This window comes from Seriola lalandi, unplaced genomic scaffold (assembly GCF_002814215.2).
Source record: "Seriola lalandi dorsalis isolate HSWRI2012SDOR001 ecotype SW California unplaced genomic scaffold, Sedor1 jcf7180002054748, whole genome shotgun sequence".
In the NCBI taxonomy this organism is placed as follows: domain Eukaryota; kingdom Metazoa; phylum Chordata; class Actinopteri; order Carangiformes; family Carangidae; genus Seriola; species Seriola lalandi.
Window position 1 is genome coordinate 2,204,973 of NW_019525301.1, and position 20,150 is coordinate 2,225,122.

The following is a 20,150-nucleotide window of genomic DNA, read 5'->3' on the forward strand; positions in this document are numbered from 1 at the left end:
GCCTACAACAGCTAAGATCCTGGGACCAGAGAGTACCACAACACCCCCTACAAAACCTATGGTCCCAGGACCAGAGAGTACAACGACACAGCTTACAAAACCTAAGGTCCCAGCACCAGAGAGTACGACGACAAAGCCAACAAAACCTAAGATCTCAGGACCAGAGAGTACGACAACACAGCCTACAAAACCTAAGGTCCCAGGACCAGAGAGTACGACGACACAGCCTACAAAACCTAAGGTCCCAGGACCAGACAGTATGACGACACAGACTACAAGACCTAAGGCCCCAGGACCAGACAGTACGACGACCCAGCCTACAAAACCTAAGGTCCCAGGACCAGACAGTACGACGACACAGCCTACAAGACCTAAGGTCCCAGGACCAGAGAGTACGACGACAAAGCCTACAAAACCTAAGGTCCCAGGACCAGAGAGTACAACGACACAGCTTACAACACCTAAGGTCCCAGCACCAGAGAGTATGACAACAAAGCCTACAAAACCTAAGATCTCAGGACCAGAGAGTACAATGACACAGCCTATAAAACCTAAGGTCCCAGGACCAGACAGTACGACGACACAGCCTACAAAACCTAAGGTCCCAGGACCAGACAGTATGACGACACAGCCTACAAAGCCTAAGGTCCCAGGACCAGACAGTATGATGACACAGACTAAAAAACCTAAGGTGCCAGGACCAGAGAGTACGACACAGCTTACAAAACCTAACGCCCCAGCACCAGAGACTATGACGACACAGACTACAAGACCTACGGTCCCAGCACCAGAGAGTACGACGACAAAGCCTACAAAACCTAAGATCTCAGGACCAGAGAGTACGATGACACAGCCTACAAAACCTAAGATCTCAGGACCAGAGAGTACAACGACACAGCTTAAAAAACCAAAGGTCCCAGGACCAGAGAGTATGACGACAAAGCCTACAAAACCTAAGATCTCAGGACCAGAGAGTACGACGACACAGCCTGCAAAACCTAAGGTCCCAGGACCAGACAGTATGACAACACAGCCTACAAAACCTAAGGTCCCAGGACCAGACAGTACAACGACACAGCTTACAACACCTAAGGTCCCAGCACCAGAGAGTATGACGACAAAGCCTACAAAACCTAAGATCTCAGGACCAGAGAGTACCACGACACAGCCTACAAAACCTAAGGTCCCAGGACCAGACAGTACGACGGCAAAGCCTACAAAACCTAAGATCTCAGGACCAGAGAGTATGACGACACAGCCTACAAAACCTAAGGTCCCAGCACCAGAGAGTACGACGACACAGACTACAAGACCTAAGGCCCCAGGACCAGACAGTACGACGACCCAGCCTACAAAACCTAAGGTCCCAGCACCAGAGAGTATGACGGCAAAGCCTACAAAACCTAAGATCTCAGGACCAGACAGTACCACGACACAGCCTACAAAACCTAAGGTCCCAGGACCAGACAGTACAACGACACAGCCTACAAAACCTAAGATCTCAGGACCAGACAGTATGATGACACAGACTACAAAACGTAAGGTCCCAGGACCAGAGAGTACGACACAGCTTACAAAACCTAAGGTCCCAGGACCAGAGAGTACGACGACACAGCCTAAAAAACCTAAGATCTCAGGACCAGAGAGTACAACGACACAGCCTACAAAACCTAAGATCTCAGGACCAGAGAGTACGACAACACAGACTACAAGACCTAAGGTCCCAGCACCAGAGAGTACGACGACACAGCCTACAAAACCTAAGGTCCCAGGACCAGACAGTACGACGACACAGACTACAAGACGTAAGGCCCCAGGACCAGAGAGTACGATGACACAGCCTACAAAACCTAAGGTCCCAAGACCAGACAGTACGACGACACAGCCTTCAAAACCTAAGATCTCAGGACCAGAGAGTAGGACGACACAGCCTACAAAACCTAAGGTCCCAGGACCAGACAGTACGACGACACAGCCTACAAAACCTAAGGTCCCAGGACCAGACAGTATGATGACACAGCCTACAAAACCTAAGGTCCCAGGACCAGAGAGTACTACAACTCACCCTAAAAAACCTAAGGTCCCACAACCAGAAGGTCCCACGACACAGACTAAGACAGTGAATGTCCTAGGACCAGAGATTACTGTGACACAGACAAAAACACCTAAGGTATCACAACTAGACAGTACCAGGACATGGATTACAACACCTAAGGGCACAGGACCAGAGAGTACCATGACACAGCCTACAAAACCTAAGGTCCCAGGACCAGAGAGGACCAGGACACGGCCAACAACACCTAAGGCCACAGGAACAGAGAATACCACAACACAGCCTACAAAACCTAAGGTCTCAGGACCAGAGAGTACGACGACACGACATATGACGGCACATGTCCAAGGACCAGAGAGCACCGCAACAGAGCCTACAAAACCTAAGGTCCCAGGACCTGCGAAGAGCAGGACACGACTGACAACACCTAAGGTCCCAGAACCAGAGGGTACCGCGACACAGCCTAAGACAGTTAATGTCCTGGGATCAGAGATTACTGCGACACAGACAAAAAGCCCTAAGGTCTCAAGACCAGACAGTACCAGGACAGGGATTACAACACCTAAGGCCGCAGGACCAGAGATTGCCACGACACAGCCTACAAAACCTAAGGTCCCAGGACCAGAGAGGACCAGGACACGACCGACAACACCTAAGGCCACAGGACCAGAGAGTACCACAACTTGCCCTAAAAAACCTAAGGTCCCAGAACCAGAAGGTCCCATGACACAGACTAAGACAGTGAATGTCCTAGGACCAGAGATTACTGTGACACAGACAAACAAACCTAAGGTCTCACAACTAGACAGTACCAGGACATGGATTACAACACCTAAGGCTGCAGGACCAGAGATAACCACGACACAGCCTACAAAACCTAAGGTCCCAGGACCAGAGAGGACCAGGACAAGGCCAACAACACCTAAGGCCCCAGGACCAGAGAGTACCACGACACAGCCTACAAAACCTAAGGTCCCAGGACCAGAGAGGACCAGGACACGGCCAACAACACCTAAGGCCCCAGGACCAGAGAGTACCACGACACAGCCTACAAAACCTAAGGTCCCAGGACCAGAGAGTACAACGACACGACGTATGACAGCACATGTTCCAGGACCAGAGAGCACCGCAACAGAGCCTACAAAACCTAAGGTCCCAGGACCTGTGAAGAGCAGGACACAACTTACAACACCTAAGGTCCCAGAACCAGAAGGTACCGCGACACAGCCTAAGACAGTTAATGTCCTGGGATCAGAGATTATTGCGACACAGACAAAAAGACCTAAGGTCTCAAGACTAGACAGTACCAGGACAGGGATTACAACACCTAAAGCCACAGGACCAGAGATTGCCCTGACACAGCCTACAAAACCTAAGGTTCCAGGACCAGAGAGGACCAGGACACGGCCGACAACACCTAAGGCCACAGGACCAGAGAGTACCACAACTCGCCCTACAAAACCTAAGGTCCCAGAACCAGAAGGTACCACGACCCAGCCTAAAACAGTTAATGTCCATGGACCAGAAATTACTGCAACCAAGACAAAAAAACCTAAGGTCTCAATACCAGAGAGTACCAGGACACGGATTACAACACCTAAGGGCCCAGAACCAGAGACTACGACGACACAGCATACAAAACCAAAGGTCCTGGGAACAGAGAAGACCAAGGCGCGGTCGACAACACCTGAGGCCACAGGACCAGAGAGTATCATGAAACAGCCTACAACACTGAAGATCCAGGGACCAGAGACAACCACGAAGCGGCCTACAACACCTAAGATCCAGGGACCGGAGACTACCAAAGAATGGGTTAATGTAAACAAGGTGCCAGACAGGAGCAGGGTTCTGTGGATTGACAGGGCTAGGGCAAGGCCTGTGGTAAACACGACAGTAGGGGGTGGAGAAGGTTGTGTAGCGAAGGGTAAGAACAACTTGGGTTTGAATGTTACACATACTAGGTACATTTGCCCACATTTAGCACAAACTGTCGACATCATAAGGTATAAGAATTTACAGGTACAATCCTGAACCGTGGGCCACACCAATCCATCAGGTAGAATAAAACATCACTATGAATGATAATGCCAAACTTGTGATTCTGAGTAGCTAAATAAATGCAATCATGTCAGGGAGAGAGAGAGAAAGACAAAGTGCAGAAGGAGATAACCTAGCATTATGCTAAAATGGTCCCTCATGCTGCCCACCAGGTATCTAACACTCTAGGTAAGGTGTCTCCTCTTGTGTGGTCCTGTGGGAACCCCTTCCTGGGCTTATGGGTACCTGGTGGGCAGCATGAGGAACTGTATTTGCATCATGCTATGTTCTATCCTTCTTCTCTCTCCCCCTCTTTCCTTCTCTCTCTCTCTCTCTCTCCGCCCTCTCTCTCTCTTTCTCTCTCCTCCCCCCTCTCTCTCTCTTTCGCCCCTCTCCCTCTCTCTTTCTATCTAATCCCCCCTCTTTCTCTCTCTCCCTCTCTCTTTCACTCTATTTCTCTCTCTGTCTCTGTCTCTCTTAACCCAACCAGTCAAGGCAGAGCCCGGCTCTGCTCAAGGTTTCTTCCCGTTAAAAGGAAGTTTTTCCTTGCTGCTGTAGCAAAGTGCTTGCTCAGGGAGGAATGTTGGGTTTTGAACCATTCATTTATTAAGATACTCAGAATCACACTAATTTGAGCCCATAGTTTTCCTTGTACAAAATCAATCACCAAATAAAATCAATAAAAATGAATGAAAATGAATTACAGACTTTCATTTATACTGAATAATTTCATAAAACAATCTGAACACTTACCTACAGAAATTTTATGTGCTAAGAAACTTTATTTGTTGAATCTCACTGTGGGTTTTATCTGCGCCGGCCACAACCCGATGTTGCCCCAGACATAAACACAACCACCTTCTTCAGTGGTGCTGTGGGTGGTAACACACACACCACAGTCTGTTCTTCCAACTAACCACTGACATCAATACTGATAGCATTTTTAAAATAATTGTTGGAGAGTTCTGCTGACATGACACAAGATTAAAAAGATCTTACATATATTATTTATTGTTAAGCCAGAGCAAATAGTAATGCTTTAAGCCCTGATTTCAATGAGCGAACAGTTTCAGCAGCATTGAAACTAAAAACTGCTTCATGGCTTAGTTTTTGTTTCTGGGAATACTCAGTAAACCTTTTCCAGATGACCTGAGGGATCTGGATGCTTCATTTAGTGCATTATAGAAAAGTAGTAGGATTTTAATCCATCTGATCCCACTTTATTTTACAGTACACTATTACGACGTAATGAGCTGTGCTTTTTTTCATCAAATTAGATTAAACTATAAATAATATATTCTTTATTAGACAGTAAACAAACATAGTTATACCCTAATTAGACACCATAGGCTACATCTTAATTATGCTGTAATTAGAGTCAACATAAAAATCCATATTAACACATTCTCAGTTTTGGTATTTTAGTGTTCTTATAAAAGTACTTTATTTCAATCCATTTGTCACGTTCACATGTGTATTGGCCAAGATTTGTATTTCAGCAGAGGTATACATGTTTATCATGCAAGAACATCGAGCACACGTAATATCACATTGTCAAAAAAGGCAATAAAATGTCACCTATTGCGCTGCTTTACCACTTTGTCTGCTGCCCAGCGACTTCACTGTCATGTATATTGAACAGGTGGCAGCAGGGCACAACTCTGACATCACTGCTACTGGCTTCATCCGATCACACTTAACAACCTGAAGCACACGATATAAGAGTTGTTTTCTTAATTTACTGGCTGTAGAAACATTAATCCTAGTCAGGTACTGCAGGTTGATCTTTATGGAGAGAAATACTTTATATAGAAGTAAGTGTAAATACTAGTTAGCAAGCTGGGTCCACTAAAGAAAGTGACACAGAATCTCCAGCTTATTTACTATAGGCCTATATATTGTTTGACATAGATAAACTGTACAATTAGAAAAAAATGCCTTTCACTCTTGGAAATACCACATGAATCTGCAGTGAATGCAGAAAAGAGTGGCCATATGTTCATTCCACAGTATATTAGAGGCATGCAATCCCCCCATATTAGGATGTCAGTTACCTGCTGTATCTCTCCAAAAAGGCCCTCAGGTCATGTCTCATTTTGTAGAAAACACTAATTAGTTGGATCTGCTGCAATGAAGAAAATTATTCCACTGAGACTCACAAACCGTTTCTACAATCATTTCCAGTGTTTTCACAGTTGGTGTACAATCAGTGTATTCCATTGTTTTTTCATCTACTTCAAATTTGTATTAGTTTTATCTTTGGTACAGTGCGTTGTATCACATTGTGACTGCTGCTTACAACAACTGTAACATCAGTGGTATAAGCCAAAACAATGAATGTCAATAGTATAAAAAAAATATTCCGATAATAATATGACTAGGGAGAATATCCATGCAGGACATATAATGGTAACTATCAGGAGCCAACATGCATACTACTGACTTATCAGTCAGTGTGATATGAGTCCAAAAAAAATCTGAAACTGATGCTTATGCGTTCTGTCATGCAGCCTGTTAAACTGTTTTAACCAACCACCGTTATAAATAGAGGAAACTTGGGGTTCCCTGATTGCTCATCTGGTAAAGCGCGTACCTTGTGGCAAGACTGAGTCTGTACTGCAACAGCCTGGGTTCGGGTCCTGCCTGGGCCCTTTGCTGCATGTCCTTCCCTCTCTCTCCCTCCCCTGAAATTCCTATCCATTTCCGCTGTTGCTATAGAAATAAAGCAGCAATGCCAACATAAAAAAAATTCTCATCTATTCAAATTCAAACTCTGGGTGTACTGCTAATGACTCAAGAAAGTGCAGTGTCCACTGTAAAGTTTTTTGGATGAGCAGTTCTCGAGAAAGATTCAAAAATCACTTTCCTACATGTTACTTGATGAGAAGAAAACAGACGAACTACAAAAGTGCAGCACAGTTTACAGCTCACACATGCCAGGTTTTTAGGAAAGGCAGAACTCATCTGTGGCAGCACTTTCTATGCCATCAACCAGACGCTACTGGAACGGGGCAGAGCAGTAACAAACAAGTCACACACTGCAGCCCGGTTGTTTGGATAATGCTCTCAGGAAAGCTGGGAGCTGGATTAATGCAGGCCGAGCAATCAGCGCCTGCTGACAGGATCATTGTGAACGGGCCCTGCAGTAGTTATAATAATAAAGCCAAGAGTGCCAGAAAAACTACTTAAAAATAATTGCTTTTATTTCTTAAAATCTTGTCTGTAATTTGACTAATGCAGGTGAGCCTTCCTGAATAGCCCTTAAAGTGATAGTTCAGATTATTTGACGTAGAGTTGTGGCGTAGTTATCTTTAGTGTATTACCTGCATTAGATGTGGATCAGCACACTCCCAGTTTAGAGAAACAACCAGGAGCACCAGCACAGAAGCTGAGAAATGTGCTGCTGTGGACGGGGCCATCAGCAAAAGTGTTTTAACCACTGCGAGCCAGACTCCTGTGACTAACTGGCCACTGGGCAGAGGGGAGGACATCTTTGAAGCCGTCATAAGATGGGACACCTCGCTCCTGGGAGCAGCAATTTTTGGCTTCAATAACAAAATGGATGGAACGTGTGGAACTCATTTTGTTTGTTAAATCTAATTTAGAAGATACATATATTGTATATGAAATAACAACAAAAGTGTTGCAATGTAGTGCTGTTGTGAAAAAATGTCTTCAGTAAATGTAAAGAGAGCAAGTTCAGACAAATACAAGTCAGTTGCAGTTTTACAATTCAAAGTTGAAAGGTTGACAAAATGTGTTTTAATGCGTCTCCACACACTGATCATCACAGCTTGTTCTACTGTTACACTGAAAATAATTAAAGGTTCTGAATAAACCTTCATGTCTAAATACTGGATATAATAGTTCATTTATCAAAATCCAGACTGCTAATTAGTCAGTGAGAGGTGGTTGCTAATTACAACTCTCTACTCATACAGAGCAGACAGACTTTAATGTGCAATGATATTTGGTTTGATGATTTGAAAGAGACAGTAACAGTATCTATTTTAAGCACTGACAGTTAACTAATTTCTATCAGGTTATTTATAAATACACAGTACAGCAAATATTTTTTATATTTTTAATGTACCTCAATTATCAATTTAAACTCTTCCAATTTAACATGATTATGACTCGTTAACCTGAAATTTAATCAGAATTGTATTTCAAACTGTTGAAATGCTAATAATACTCAAAATTAGAATGAAGATAACTTATGGATACTATGGTATAATACTGAAATACTAGATCTACAGTGCTGAGATGAAATGAGTGAATTTCTTTTTTTTTTTTTTACATTACCTGCATTATTGTTCTTGTCCATATAGAATACATCATTAAAACATTAACAGTGTAGGTGGGAAAAAATATGTGAACGACTTGGATCCTCTTTGACATCCTGAGAATATGTCTGAGCTGAAGCAGCTGAAGAATGGTTCAAAATTCCTTCTGAACATTGTGCAGGTCTGATCCCCACCTACTGGAAGAGCTGGTTTGAGGTTGTTGGTGCCAAAGGAGGTCTGACCAGTTATTAAATCCAAGGGTTCACTCACTTTTTCCACCAGCACTGTGAATGTTTAATGGCTGTGTTTGAGAAAGAAACTACATTTTTGAATTTTCTGTGTGTTGTTAGCTTAATCACATTGTTTTTGTCCATACTTGTGACTCAGATGAAGATCACATTTTACGATCAATTAATGCAGAAAACCATGTTAGTCCAATGGGTTTAATTACTTGTTCTACAGAAACATGGCTTCTGTTAGTGGTATATTATCATAAGTGTGACTCTGACAGTAGCATTTTATTGTTGTAGCTGGGTGAAGTGCAGCTAGTTTTAACTACTTTATATACAGTTAACCAAGAGGTTGGTTCCTCTGCTAAAGGTCACAAGATAAATCTCAGGGGTTATGAGATGAACAACAGGAGAACAAAGACGAAATAACAAAATTCTCTTACATAAATTGGACTTTTCTCAAATCTTTACTATTGTTGTGAAATATCAGATGATTTTATCTGTTTGGCCCTGAAATGGTTATTTACATGAAACCATGTGCTGACAGCTTGAAAGGCTGGCAATAATGCATTGCATTGTAAGATGTATATCATGTATTTTTATGTAAAATCTTAATCTGAAAAATGATCTGTCAGATGAATACAAGGGAGTTAAAAAGACAATATTTCACTCTGAAATGGAGTATAGTAGAAATTTAAAGTAACATAAGATCAAAGTGATGTTCTATATGTTTATTTTTTATTGTGATAGACCAAAAGTCTCAGCCTAAGATAGTATGCAGTGCTCACCCCTACAATAGGGGGACGTGCATCCAACTTAAAAGTAATATTAAGCCGAACTCACATGTTCTTCTAGATCTAGGAGAACCAAAAAATCCCCTCAGGAACAGTGGGACAGTGCAGGGTATTGTTTGGCCCACTGAAGGTGTTTTATCATGGCAATGCATTTGAAAGAACTGCCTCTTTCCATGTCTCACAAAGCATGAATGAACCAAACTCACAACCCCTCAGGCCAGTCATACCTCGCACTGTTTTTTAATTTTTTTTTGAATGTGTGTGTGGGTACAGTATAATACCACAAGGGGGCCTGAATCACTTACCCTGCACTGTGCTTCTCCAACTGCTGCCATTAATCATCACTTACTTTAGCGAACACACACTCAGTGACCTGCCACAACTGCTCTTTGTTTAATCAAATGCAAATGGTCTCTGATGGTTGTTGATTCACCACTGACAGAATATGTTCTGTATATCTGTATGTTTGTCTGTGTGTGTGACAGAGAGAGGACTGCAAATGAGAGCTGGGGGTTTGATTACCACTGATGGTAAGGTATGGCAGGTAAGGTATGTTTAATAGTGCATACGGCACATTCAAGTGAAAAAAAGTGTTATTTGAAATTAAAAGTATCCTCAATTCAACATGGTTTATTTGGACTGGGCAATATGGCCTCTCATTGATTTTTGCTAGCATCTCTGTGAGGCTGTACTTGTGCTAAATGCTCAGATCAGCATGCTAATATGCTCACAGTGAAAATGGTAGCATGTTGTGCTGTTTTAATTTAGTGCATTAATGTGCCAAAATTTGCTAAATAGCACTTAACACAGAGTACAGCTGAGGCTGATGGGAATGTCATTAGTTTGTAGGTATTAGGTTATAAACCAAAGTACAGAACAAAGTGAAGATTTGATCGTATGTTGTCACCAAAATGAAAAGTCTGGGGATCACTCTGAACTGCAACTGTCAACCTCATGGTGCCACTAGAGGAAAAGTCAGGGGATCCTCAAGGTCTGTCCGATTCATCCTCTCTGGACCATGAATGTCTACAGAAAATTTGTGACAATCAATCAAATAGATATTGTGATGTTTCAGTCTGGACCAAAGTGGTGACATATTGACATTGCCACTTAAATGTTAATGAAAGTGTTTTATTCTTTTGGTTTTTTTTTTTACAACAATGAATCATTGTAAATGTAAATAAACTATCAACTAAAGCACTAAAACGACAAAGCAGGAGACATTTTTCACAACCGGGTAAACCAAAAGCTGAATAATGGCTTATAACTGATCAATAAAGCAAATCAACCATTGAGCATAGGTGTAGTGCTGCCGGAGCAAACTGGAATGATGCTCCGGTACTTTTATTCTTCAAGTGATGATATAAAATATCTGCAGTTTGCATAATCCAGTTGAAATTCATCTACATTTTTAAGTGGTTGAGATCCAATCATCAAATCTGACAGTCAAAGTTGTCATATTGACATTTAAAGTGTATTGATTGATTTCCAAATGTGCCAATAATGCCTGCCAAGTAGCTGCCATTAAATGGTTAATTAGTAAAGATGAAAAGACAGAAAACATCCTTTCATTCATCTTTCACCCTTCTGACAGTTTCTTTATCTGCATTTACACAGAAACATGACAGTCAGTCTGTTACACTTGGACAGCTTGTGCTGCTGGAGATGAAAGCTAGCTCAGCTAAGTTTTCACAGCCTAGCCTGTTAGCTTAGCTTTATTGTAGCTCCTCAGAATGGATGTTTCCAATGTGGCTTCATTGGCTCCACACAAGTAAGTAAATAAAATCATTCCAAACACAAACCACTTGTGTTCATTCACCTGCTGCTACGCTACCTACTACATTCATGGCATCGTCTAATATTGCTTAGCTGGATATTTGTCTGACTGCTGCGTCATGTTCTCAACACGATGAAACTGTTCATAAAGTCAGTCTAACATCTGATCATGTGATCATAGTTGACTGCATGTAAACTTGCCATCAAAGGAAGAGTGATTACATAACCTTCAAAACGAGCCACAACTTAACTGTCCACTGAACAAATAGCCAATATATACTGTATGTATATTAATATATACTGTAAATACATACCAGCCACTTAATCATGGCGTGGTATACTTTATGAGAAACCCCTCTAAAAATGATCCTGTTTTACTGAACTAAATGTAAACTGGTACCCTTGCTTTATCATCATTACCCATCACCTGTCAATTGTTGCATTTCAGCCACAACACTCAAACTTCAGAGCCTCCTGTGTCACAGCAACAAGGAAAAGTGAAAATTGCTCAAATTGCCACACTTTCAAACAAATGAAACAGTGTGAATTATATCCCTGATTCAGTGCTAAAACCCCTGTCCTCAGTCGCCGTGCTGCACACAGAGCTGTCAGCAGAGGTGGAAATCACATGTTCTCTGGTCTGGGAGCTGTAAGGTCGACCTCACAAGTCTTCTCCACCAGAGGTAAGAGTCACAAAGACACACCCCTATATGCACTTGAATTCCAGGACTTTTTGTACAGCCTACTGTTTTTGCAGGACATGCATTAGCTGCATGTTTAACACTGCTGCTCCTATCTGCAGGTATTTCATACTATCAGCAGCCGGTCTATTTGTTTGTTTTTTTTAAACTGTCACACTGTTGGACTGTTGCACTGTTAATGGAATGTCCAACAGAAACACTCATGTCGCACCAGGTGAACAGCAAATATACAGCTGATGGAGAAACGCTGTACTGCTAATAAAGGAAACATGAAACATACACACACATAACAACAAGCACACTTTCACTAGAACAGTACGTGAGCATTGTGATATGTACATTTATCCACCCACAGTAACACGTGCAGGCTTCACACATTCATGCACACACATAGTATACCTCCAAACATATGCTCACACTTGCAGACATCAATACTGACACACATGTCTGTGTCAGTATAAAGGCACAAATGCACACAACACACACACTCACACACAGACACACACACATAATCATTTTTCTATACATTCTTTCACATACACAAAAATACACACATGCCTTCATGGCTCTTGCTGGTGTGTGACTATCCTGTCAACACCAGAGGCTGACTGGATAGGAGGAGGTGGAGGAGGACAGAGAGGAGGAGGCTCGTGTTATGCCAAGCAGTGATTGGTCGTTGCCATACCAACGAGGGAGGGCCGAAGTCAGAGATTGGTGGGGGAGGAGCTGCAGGCTGATTATAAAACCCTTCTGAGCAGCAGTTTCTCCTCTCTTGAGCTGTCTCCACTGTGTCTCTGTCTCTTTATTTAGTTTTTCCTCTTATCTAGCCAGTGAGGCGACTCGCAGTGCTCTGTGTGGAGGACAGAGGGAGGGTGGAAGGGTGAGCTGTCAGAAGGACTTGTGGACAGGTTAGTCCATTTCCCCTTCGTCTTCTTGCCGAGCTAAGCTGTCTATCACTGTAATAGAGCTGCCTGCATCTTGTGGATTTATCTCTCTGTGACTGACACCTGGGAAGACGAGGGAAACCTGAGGCTGGAGTTTGCCCCGCCACCACCACCACCCCTCCTGTGTGTGTGGATGACCTCTGCTCCTCTGTAAGTAGCTCTGCTGCAACAACATCCACTCACATTTTTCATTAAGACATACCAACCTTATGGTAAGAGTCAGGGGAGGCTGAGACACGCAGGTACATGTTGCTGATCTGGCGAGGAAATTAGTTCATTATTTCTCCCTCGGGGTTCCTCGTTAGCTCACTGGACATCTCATTAAGTCTTCCTGTGCTCACCTGGAGCGTGCTAATTGGCCACATTAGTTGTTACTTAGTCTCTTTTAAGGTTGAAGCTTCATTTTGAGGTTGATCTTTAATGGTGATCTTTATATAATTTACAACCGAGGTTACACGACAATTCAACTATCAAATTGATGTAAACTGCATAGCATTGAGAAAGGACATTCACAAAATGAAGACTTTCTGCTTACAGGTACAACAGGTACTGATATGAGGAGAGATGAGACATTGTTATTCAAAAAGTTTCATATTTCCATAACTGTTGCTTCTGTTTTGTGTCCAGCAGTTCAGTAAGAACATTAGGACATGTGAAACCCCCGCACCAACCCACTCACTCATCCACGGCTCTGCTCTGTGATGAGCCTCATGCATTAGTACTCACACGTAAACTGACACTGGAATAGTAGTAATGTAGGAAGGGGCCGCTCAAATACACAGAAGTCTATCCATAACCACTGCACACACAGCACTGTTTACCTGCGTCTGCCTGCGTTTGTAATTGTGGTGTCTGGTGTGTGTATGTGTGTGTGTGTGTGTGTGTGTGTGTGTGTGTGTGTGTGTAGTGTACATACACAAAACTGGTTCCCTTTTCTGTATCACTGTCATGCATTGTTGAATCATGCAGAGTTCAGGCTGCTCTATTGTCATCACAAAAGTAACAGAGTCTAATGTTAGTGAGAAGTTACACTTATTTTGAAAGGGTTGGGTGTTGACACACTGAGCAGTCTGGATAAATGTGTTACATTATTATTATAATAACGTTTTAGGATTTTCCAATGCTTCAAAATGTATCATTAAACTTTTTTTTTTTTTTTCACAGCGTGCAGGTTTAACTCAAATTAAGCTTCATTTTAAAGCAGCTATGACATTTGATAATCACAGATTCTGACATTGACCATTTGATGAACCTCTCTAACAGCAATTGTCTAGTCATGGCATAGCAACTGCAATAAGGCATGGCATGTCTGTCGCATTTAGCTAGCTAGCTAAATAATCTCCTGATGACAGTTTCAGCTTGCAAATGAAGGGGTCACTGACAAAAATAGGGAGGGTGCTTTTGTCTTCCTCTGTCCAAAATCATTGACCCATTGTGTCAAAAGAAATCCGCTAATTACCAATGGCAATGCTGCCACTGGTACTATGTAAACTAAATACATGCTGTGCTAAAACTAAAGGCTAGATACAACAGTAACTATGGGGGGTTGGGCCTTAGAAAGCATATGGTCATTGGTGAAAATTAGAAGATAAATCAAATAAAATGAAGTAAATAGTTTTAAGAAATTAACACTTTAGGATTACAGTGTAATGAATTTGGGCTGCATCTATGATTTAATATAAAACGAGACCAATGGAAAATACCAAACATAGACATCGTGTCACTAAATGTTTCATTCATGCTGTCCTTTGTTGCATTATGTCAGTCTTGTGTCTTTTTGTCATTACAAGTCACATTAGGGCACCAGCAGAGTCCCTGTATGCTGCCTCACATGGTAATTGTTCAGTTCCATTTTTTGATCAGTTAGCTCTTTGCTTCAGAAGATGTTACTGTAAGTGTGAGTCTATGGTAGCATTCTTTTTGCCTTGGCATTCTGCGGCTCAGACACAGTAGTAATGTTTACATAAGCGGCTTATTATTGAGTCCCTGATTCATCGCACAGCCCCAGGCCCACTCAGCCATGACAATGTGAAGATAGACCCTAGCATATTCAACAATAGCCCTGGCACCAGCACTAAACACCACTCACAGATGAGCAAACACATGCAAACATTTTGTTAAACACACTAAATGGAGGGCAGTTTGCATTTCAGCAGCCGATCTACCGGCTACTGTGATGAAACACTGAAAGGTTAAATGCTTCAGCAGGCAAGCGTCTTTTGTGAAAATGAAGCCATCATCTCCATAACCTGAGACCGTGTGGGTCCATTCCCGATTATTCTATGATGGCTATGTTGTAGCTGCGGCACGTGTTATCCTAAACAACACAGAGATCACTAACATTAGATTTGTTGGCTCTGTCATTGCATTAGTGTTTATGTGTGAAGAGATTATAGAATGGCTGTGTGGGCAAATGTGAGAGAGCTATTTGCAGGTTACCGACATTATCGAATTTCTAAGTACAAGCAGTTTGCCGCTTCTTGTTGCCATTTTGAGATACTGACATACAAAATTACCAGTCTTACCACAAAACACTGTGTTCCCATTGTGGTCTTGTTGCTTTCTGCTCTTCACTTTTTAACAGCAAAAAATGAACACAGGCTATATCATCACATTATTGCTCTATTTATTTATAGTAAAGTACACATAGATAAAGTAAAAACCACAGCAGCTGCCGATGAACACACACACACAACTCAGCCAAAACAAAACACTGCCATACTTTGAATGTTCAGAAATGCACTTTGCAGTCTTAAAGGTTGTTTTCTTGTTTATTGTCAATGATAAAAATTTGCAAAACTGGCCTTTAATAGTGCATTATTAACATGCATTTGTGCTAGCGTTCAGTTGCTTCTTTGCATGTTACCACAACCAACTGCTGATCAGTGGAAAAGCAGGAACCCTGCAGCAGGAATTTGTATCACTTTGCAAATGTGAGTGTGCTTGGTGTAAACATGAGGGGCTCACCCATTAAAATATTGCTTCATAGCACAACTAATGGTCAAAAACTCTACTGGGTGCTTTTAAGTATCAGTGTAATGAATGTCATAATTAGACAGATACAGTGTGTAAGCATCTGGGAAAATTTAAGATCACAAACTACCACCACAGGTTGTTGCACTTTTCATTCTGATCAATATGTTTCTCACTGACATTTTACCCAATTTGCTAAAAGTCCATTAGATTCAAAATAACAAACAATTTATTTAAAGGCTTGTACTGATATGATCTTAGCATGATGCCTTCGATGGTATCTTTAGATTCCTCTGAGAAAGTATAGTGGGAATATATAACAAAATCACCTAAACTCAAAGGTCCACTTACTAGGTTTAAGAGCTTTCAACCCCATCCAACAGTCTTTATTCAGAGACTGGAGAATGCATTTCCATGCTCAAATCATAGAAATAGAACATCATAAGAAATCACCACTGGTACATTCTGTATATGACATAGTCAGGTTTTATCTACAGGACCAGAATATGGACAGATTTTGTCTTTGTGTGCACAAGCAGCAGGCACATGCTTGCTCCTGTTCCACTGCTGCTGCCAGGGTCACATTAAATCACTGAAAAAAAGCCCCAATGGGCCTTAAGTGTTGCTGGGCATGCTTTCCTTACTCATACACAATACACTTTGAAAGCTCCTCACAGGTGGGCGCGTGGTGCATTCACAGCTGAGCCATCCATCTAATTTAAAATTATCCAATCTATCTGAGGCAGCCAATGCTATATAGAATACTGTTGTTTTCAGGGAACACTGGACAAACACAGGCGCTGTGTGCCAGGCACTGTCTGGCTGAGAGAAGCTGTTTGATGATAGGCTGGGGCATCCTTAAGTCCAGGATTTGCCGGCAGGAGGGTGGCCAGTGTGTTCACTTTTAATTGCCATGCTCAGCAGTGTTTAGGCGCTCTTCATAATTGCAAGCCTCATTCTCCCAAGGTGTTAGTCTAGTGCTGCAGCTGTGATGGCTTATTAGACGTCAGCTTGCACACTGACACAGGAAGAAGCCACCTAGGGAAATGTATCATGTGTGCGGTCCGAGTGGTGTGAGGTAAACTGTGAGTCAGAGTTGCTCCTGTCAGAAGCAAGGCCGTGAGGGAAAAGTCCAACTACCAACACATCAGAATAATCACACACGCATAATGTGACATAAAACAATCTGACAGATGTAAAGGTCTAAAACACTGGTGCACTCTTCTGGCATTAAACTATATTTTTCTATTCTCCTGTGTTTTATTTGAATTGTTGATCCATAAGAAGATATATTTGTGGTTTTAAGACCCAAAAACTATGTTTTAATCTCCACTCTCAGGCTTCTCTCCGGAGCTCTAGTAACAACAGGTCAGTGAGCCAATCAGAAGAGAGGAGGCTTTGAGACACTCAGAGAAACCAAATCCTGTAAGGTTGGATGGTGGGTCCAGGTGGGCGGGGCTTAGGGCATGGCTGAGAGCGGTGACTGCTTTGTTGTGACATCACAAAGTTCCAGAAGTCCTGACGGCTGGTTTTAAGGCTCAGTTTCTGAATACAGGCTGTGTGCATTTCTCTGTGGACTGAGCGCTTTGATACTTTCACTGTATTAATATAGAACCTAGACCTGATCTATAATCAAACACATGGACATCTACCTTCATACTATATAGACCTTTAAGTAATTCTGATGTAAAAGCTCAGGGAAGCTGCTGTGCACTGCTCAATAATGGAGGCAGGTAAGTTACTCAGACATACATTTGCATTTCAAACCAACTGGTTAGACTTCATACTTGGAGTCTTTTCTCTTGCAAAATCAAAACCAACCCAAACAACGGTGAAAATATGTTTCGTTGATAGTGTTTTCAATCAATACATTTTTCAATTTTACAATTGAAAACACCGGTGGTTGTTATGACAAATGTAGATCTGGTTAACTTTCCTATCCCAACTACAGAGCAGTGCACAGCCCCCTCCCTGACCGGGCTGATGCACTTCATGGATACTACTAAATCGCTAACATGGCTGCTGTAATACATATCAGGAGAATCGTGTGACAGCAGGTAGCGATATCATCAAGAGTAGTACACACACAGTCTTATTGTGAAGCCCAAATGAAAACGACCCTTGTGGTGTTTTGCAGGTTTCTGTAGATAAAGTTCAATTTAGAAAACTCTGGCTGAACTTAATATTTCTCCCTGTCAGCAGGAAGTCTCCCAATCTAATTTTGCAGCGTGCCCTTTTGGCCTCGCTGCGGTAATTTCATGCTTTCAGTCACAACAAACGGACGTCCATTATACTGAGCCTGTCTGAGGATGATAACCATCTGTGTCACTGCTACCTCCTCCAGAGAAAAATCCCCTCCTGCTCTCTTATTCTTTTCATCCACTGACTCTTCCTCTTTGGTTCTGTGTCTCTTTCTTCCCTCTCTTTACTCAGGAACCGTTTTCCTCTCCTACTCTTGCTTTACTTTTCCCCAGTGCTAATTTTGCTAAATCACCAGCAGAGACATTTTTAATTTCGTTCACCATCGGCATCCTACCTCGCCTCTGATGTCCCTCAGCATTTAGTGTGTGTGTGTGTGTTTACGTGCATGTTTTAGTAAGTCGAGTTAAGGTCGTAGAGAGGGAAGAGACTTGCCTTGTCCAGGAGCTTTTCTAACGGCCATTCTGCATCTTTAAGAGTGCTTCAAATGTTACCAGAAGACCTGAGGCTAAATGGACTTTCAGACAGAACGCGACAAAGGCACCACTGTGGTATGAAACCCATTATTTCCAATGGCTCCCCTCCTTCTTCTTATTAGCAAGGCTAGTGCTAACACTTGCTTCTCAGCACAGGAAAGTTACATCTTTGTTGCAGGCAACAGACTACAGCTAGGGCAGGTACAAACATTCAACATATGATAAAATATGCATGATTAAAATCTAAATCCTTTTCAGTCCTTTTTACTGAACAAAGTAAATAGAAAACTTTCCACTAATAAGTTCTGCAGTGTGATACAGCACACATGTATGTATCGTACATACCTGGCCTGGCATCAGTCACAAGCCCTTAAGGAAGTTCATTATAAGGACATGCAGAGTTACGGACCCACAATTGACACTTTGCGACTCTTCCCACCATCAAACTATCAAATTGATACGAAACAGAGACCAAGGACCCTTCTCCCACAAACAGACCATGCTGTTAGCATGTCCGAATGACACAGAACCAGACCAAAGGTCAAAGGGTCAGCTCCAGAGGATCAACCAATGGATACCAGACAACTGGAGAATATAGGCAAAATCTCCAGTTTGTGACAATAAGACTTTGTCCATTGATATTTGATTGTTTCTTGTATAGGACAAGTAACAACAAAAAGTACTGATTAACACTAAGGTGTGAATCCTGGCCTCTCTGTGCCATGCATGAACACACACGCACACACACACACCAACCTCTCTTCCTCTGTCCCTCTCTAGATAAGAGTCATAAACTACAACCCACATTCCAATCCTGGGTAGTGACCAGCAGAACTCTCTTCACAGACACAGATCTAAGGAAGAAAGTAAAATTAAATATCTAGCTGTTCTGTAACTCATGAGATTTTCCTATGCAATAGTTTAACCCCAAACTTCTATCCCATAGAATGTCTGAAATGTAACATGTAGATTTTAAGACAATGTCCTTCATGTGACCGTACTGTCAGCATCCTTCACACAAGGTAACACACTACATGACATCCAGGATGTCCATATTATTATTATTACAGTCAAAGAACTGCTGTGTAATCCACATGTATAGACCATTAGCTTTGGGAAATTTTTATATTTTTGTTTGACCAATTAACCACTTGTATCATGATTAATTCCAGGTTTGAAGGATGTAATATGAAATCAACACTCCTATTACTCCTTTCTGCCATTATTAGTGCAAGTAGTTTTCTATGTTATTTCACTTAATGTTTTGTGGTCATGGTGGAAGACGGATGTGCGAATTTATAAGTAAACTCTAGATTTAAACTATTCCAAAGTTCAGTGGAAAATTAATCTCTTCTCCAAGTGGAAACACAGGAAAAGACGGGTGACGCCCCTGAAACATGCGCCAGCCCCCAGGGGATAAAACAGTCGTGAACAATTCACAGAAGGCCAGATGAAGAGAAAGTCAGAAGTTCAGTTCAGAGATGACAAGAAGTCGGAAAAGCCAGAAAGGTTAGAAGTCAGAAATGTTAGAAACGCGAAAAAGTTAGAAACTCAGCGAGATGCTAAGAAGGAAGAAGATGCGAGAAACGAAGTTAAACGCTAGAGGCTGAAAAGCTAAAGCTAGAAAACGATGCAGAAACTAGAAGCTGAGAACTTTGCTCAAAGCTCAGAGTCCCGGCTC

The 20,150-nt window shown here is 42.1% G+C and overlaps 3 protein-coding genes across 3 annotated transcripts in view; all 3 read left to right on the top strand.

Moving 5' to 3' along the window:
- LOC147818041 (uncharacterized) overlaps nt 1–822 on the top strand; it is a 2,879-nt gene extending 2,057 nt beyond the window's left edge. The window contains exon 5 of the mRNA XM_087178914.1: nt 749–822. Coding sequence (XP_087035040.1) covers nt 749–822 — 74 coding nt within the window. The remainder of the gene's footprint in view (nt 1–748) is intronic.
- Nucleotides 823–844: 22 nt separating this feature from the next.
- LOC147818042 (uncharacterized) lies at nt 845–11,829 on the top strand. The gene is made up of 2 exons (XM_087178915.1): nt 845–1,736; nt 11,762–11,829. The coding sequence occupies exons 1-2, from the start codon at nt 845–847 to the stop codon at nt 11,827–11,829; spliced, it is 960 nt and encodes a 319-aa protein (XP_087035041.1).
- An 833-nt stretch (nt 11,830–12,662) lies between these two features.
- cdk18 (cyclin dependent kinase 18) overlaps nt 12,663–20,150 on the top strand; it is a 57,167-nt gene continuing 49,679 nt past the window's right edge. Inside the window, exon 1 of the mRNA XM_023424752.2 lies at nt 12,663–12,971. The gene's annotated coding sequence lies outside the window, so the exon portion shown is untranslated. The remainder of the gene's footprint in view (nt 12,972–20,150) is intronic.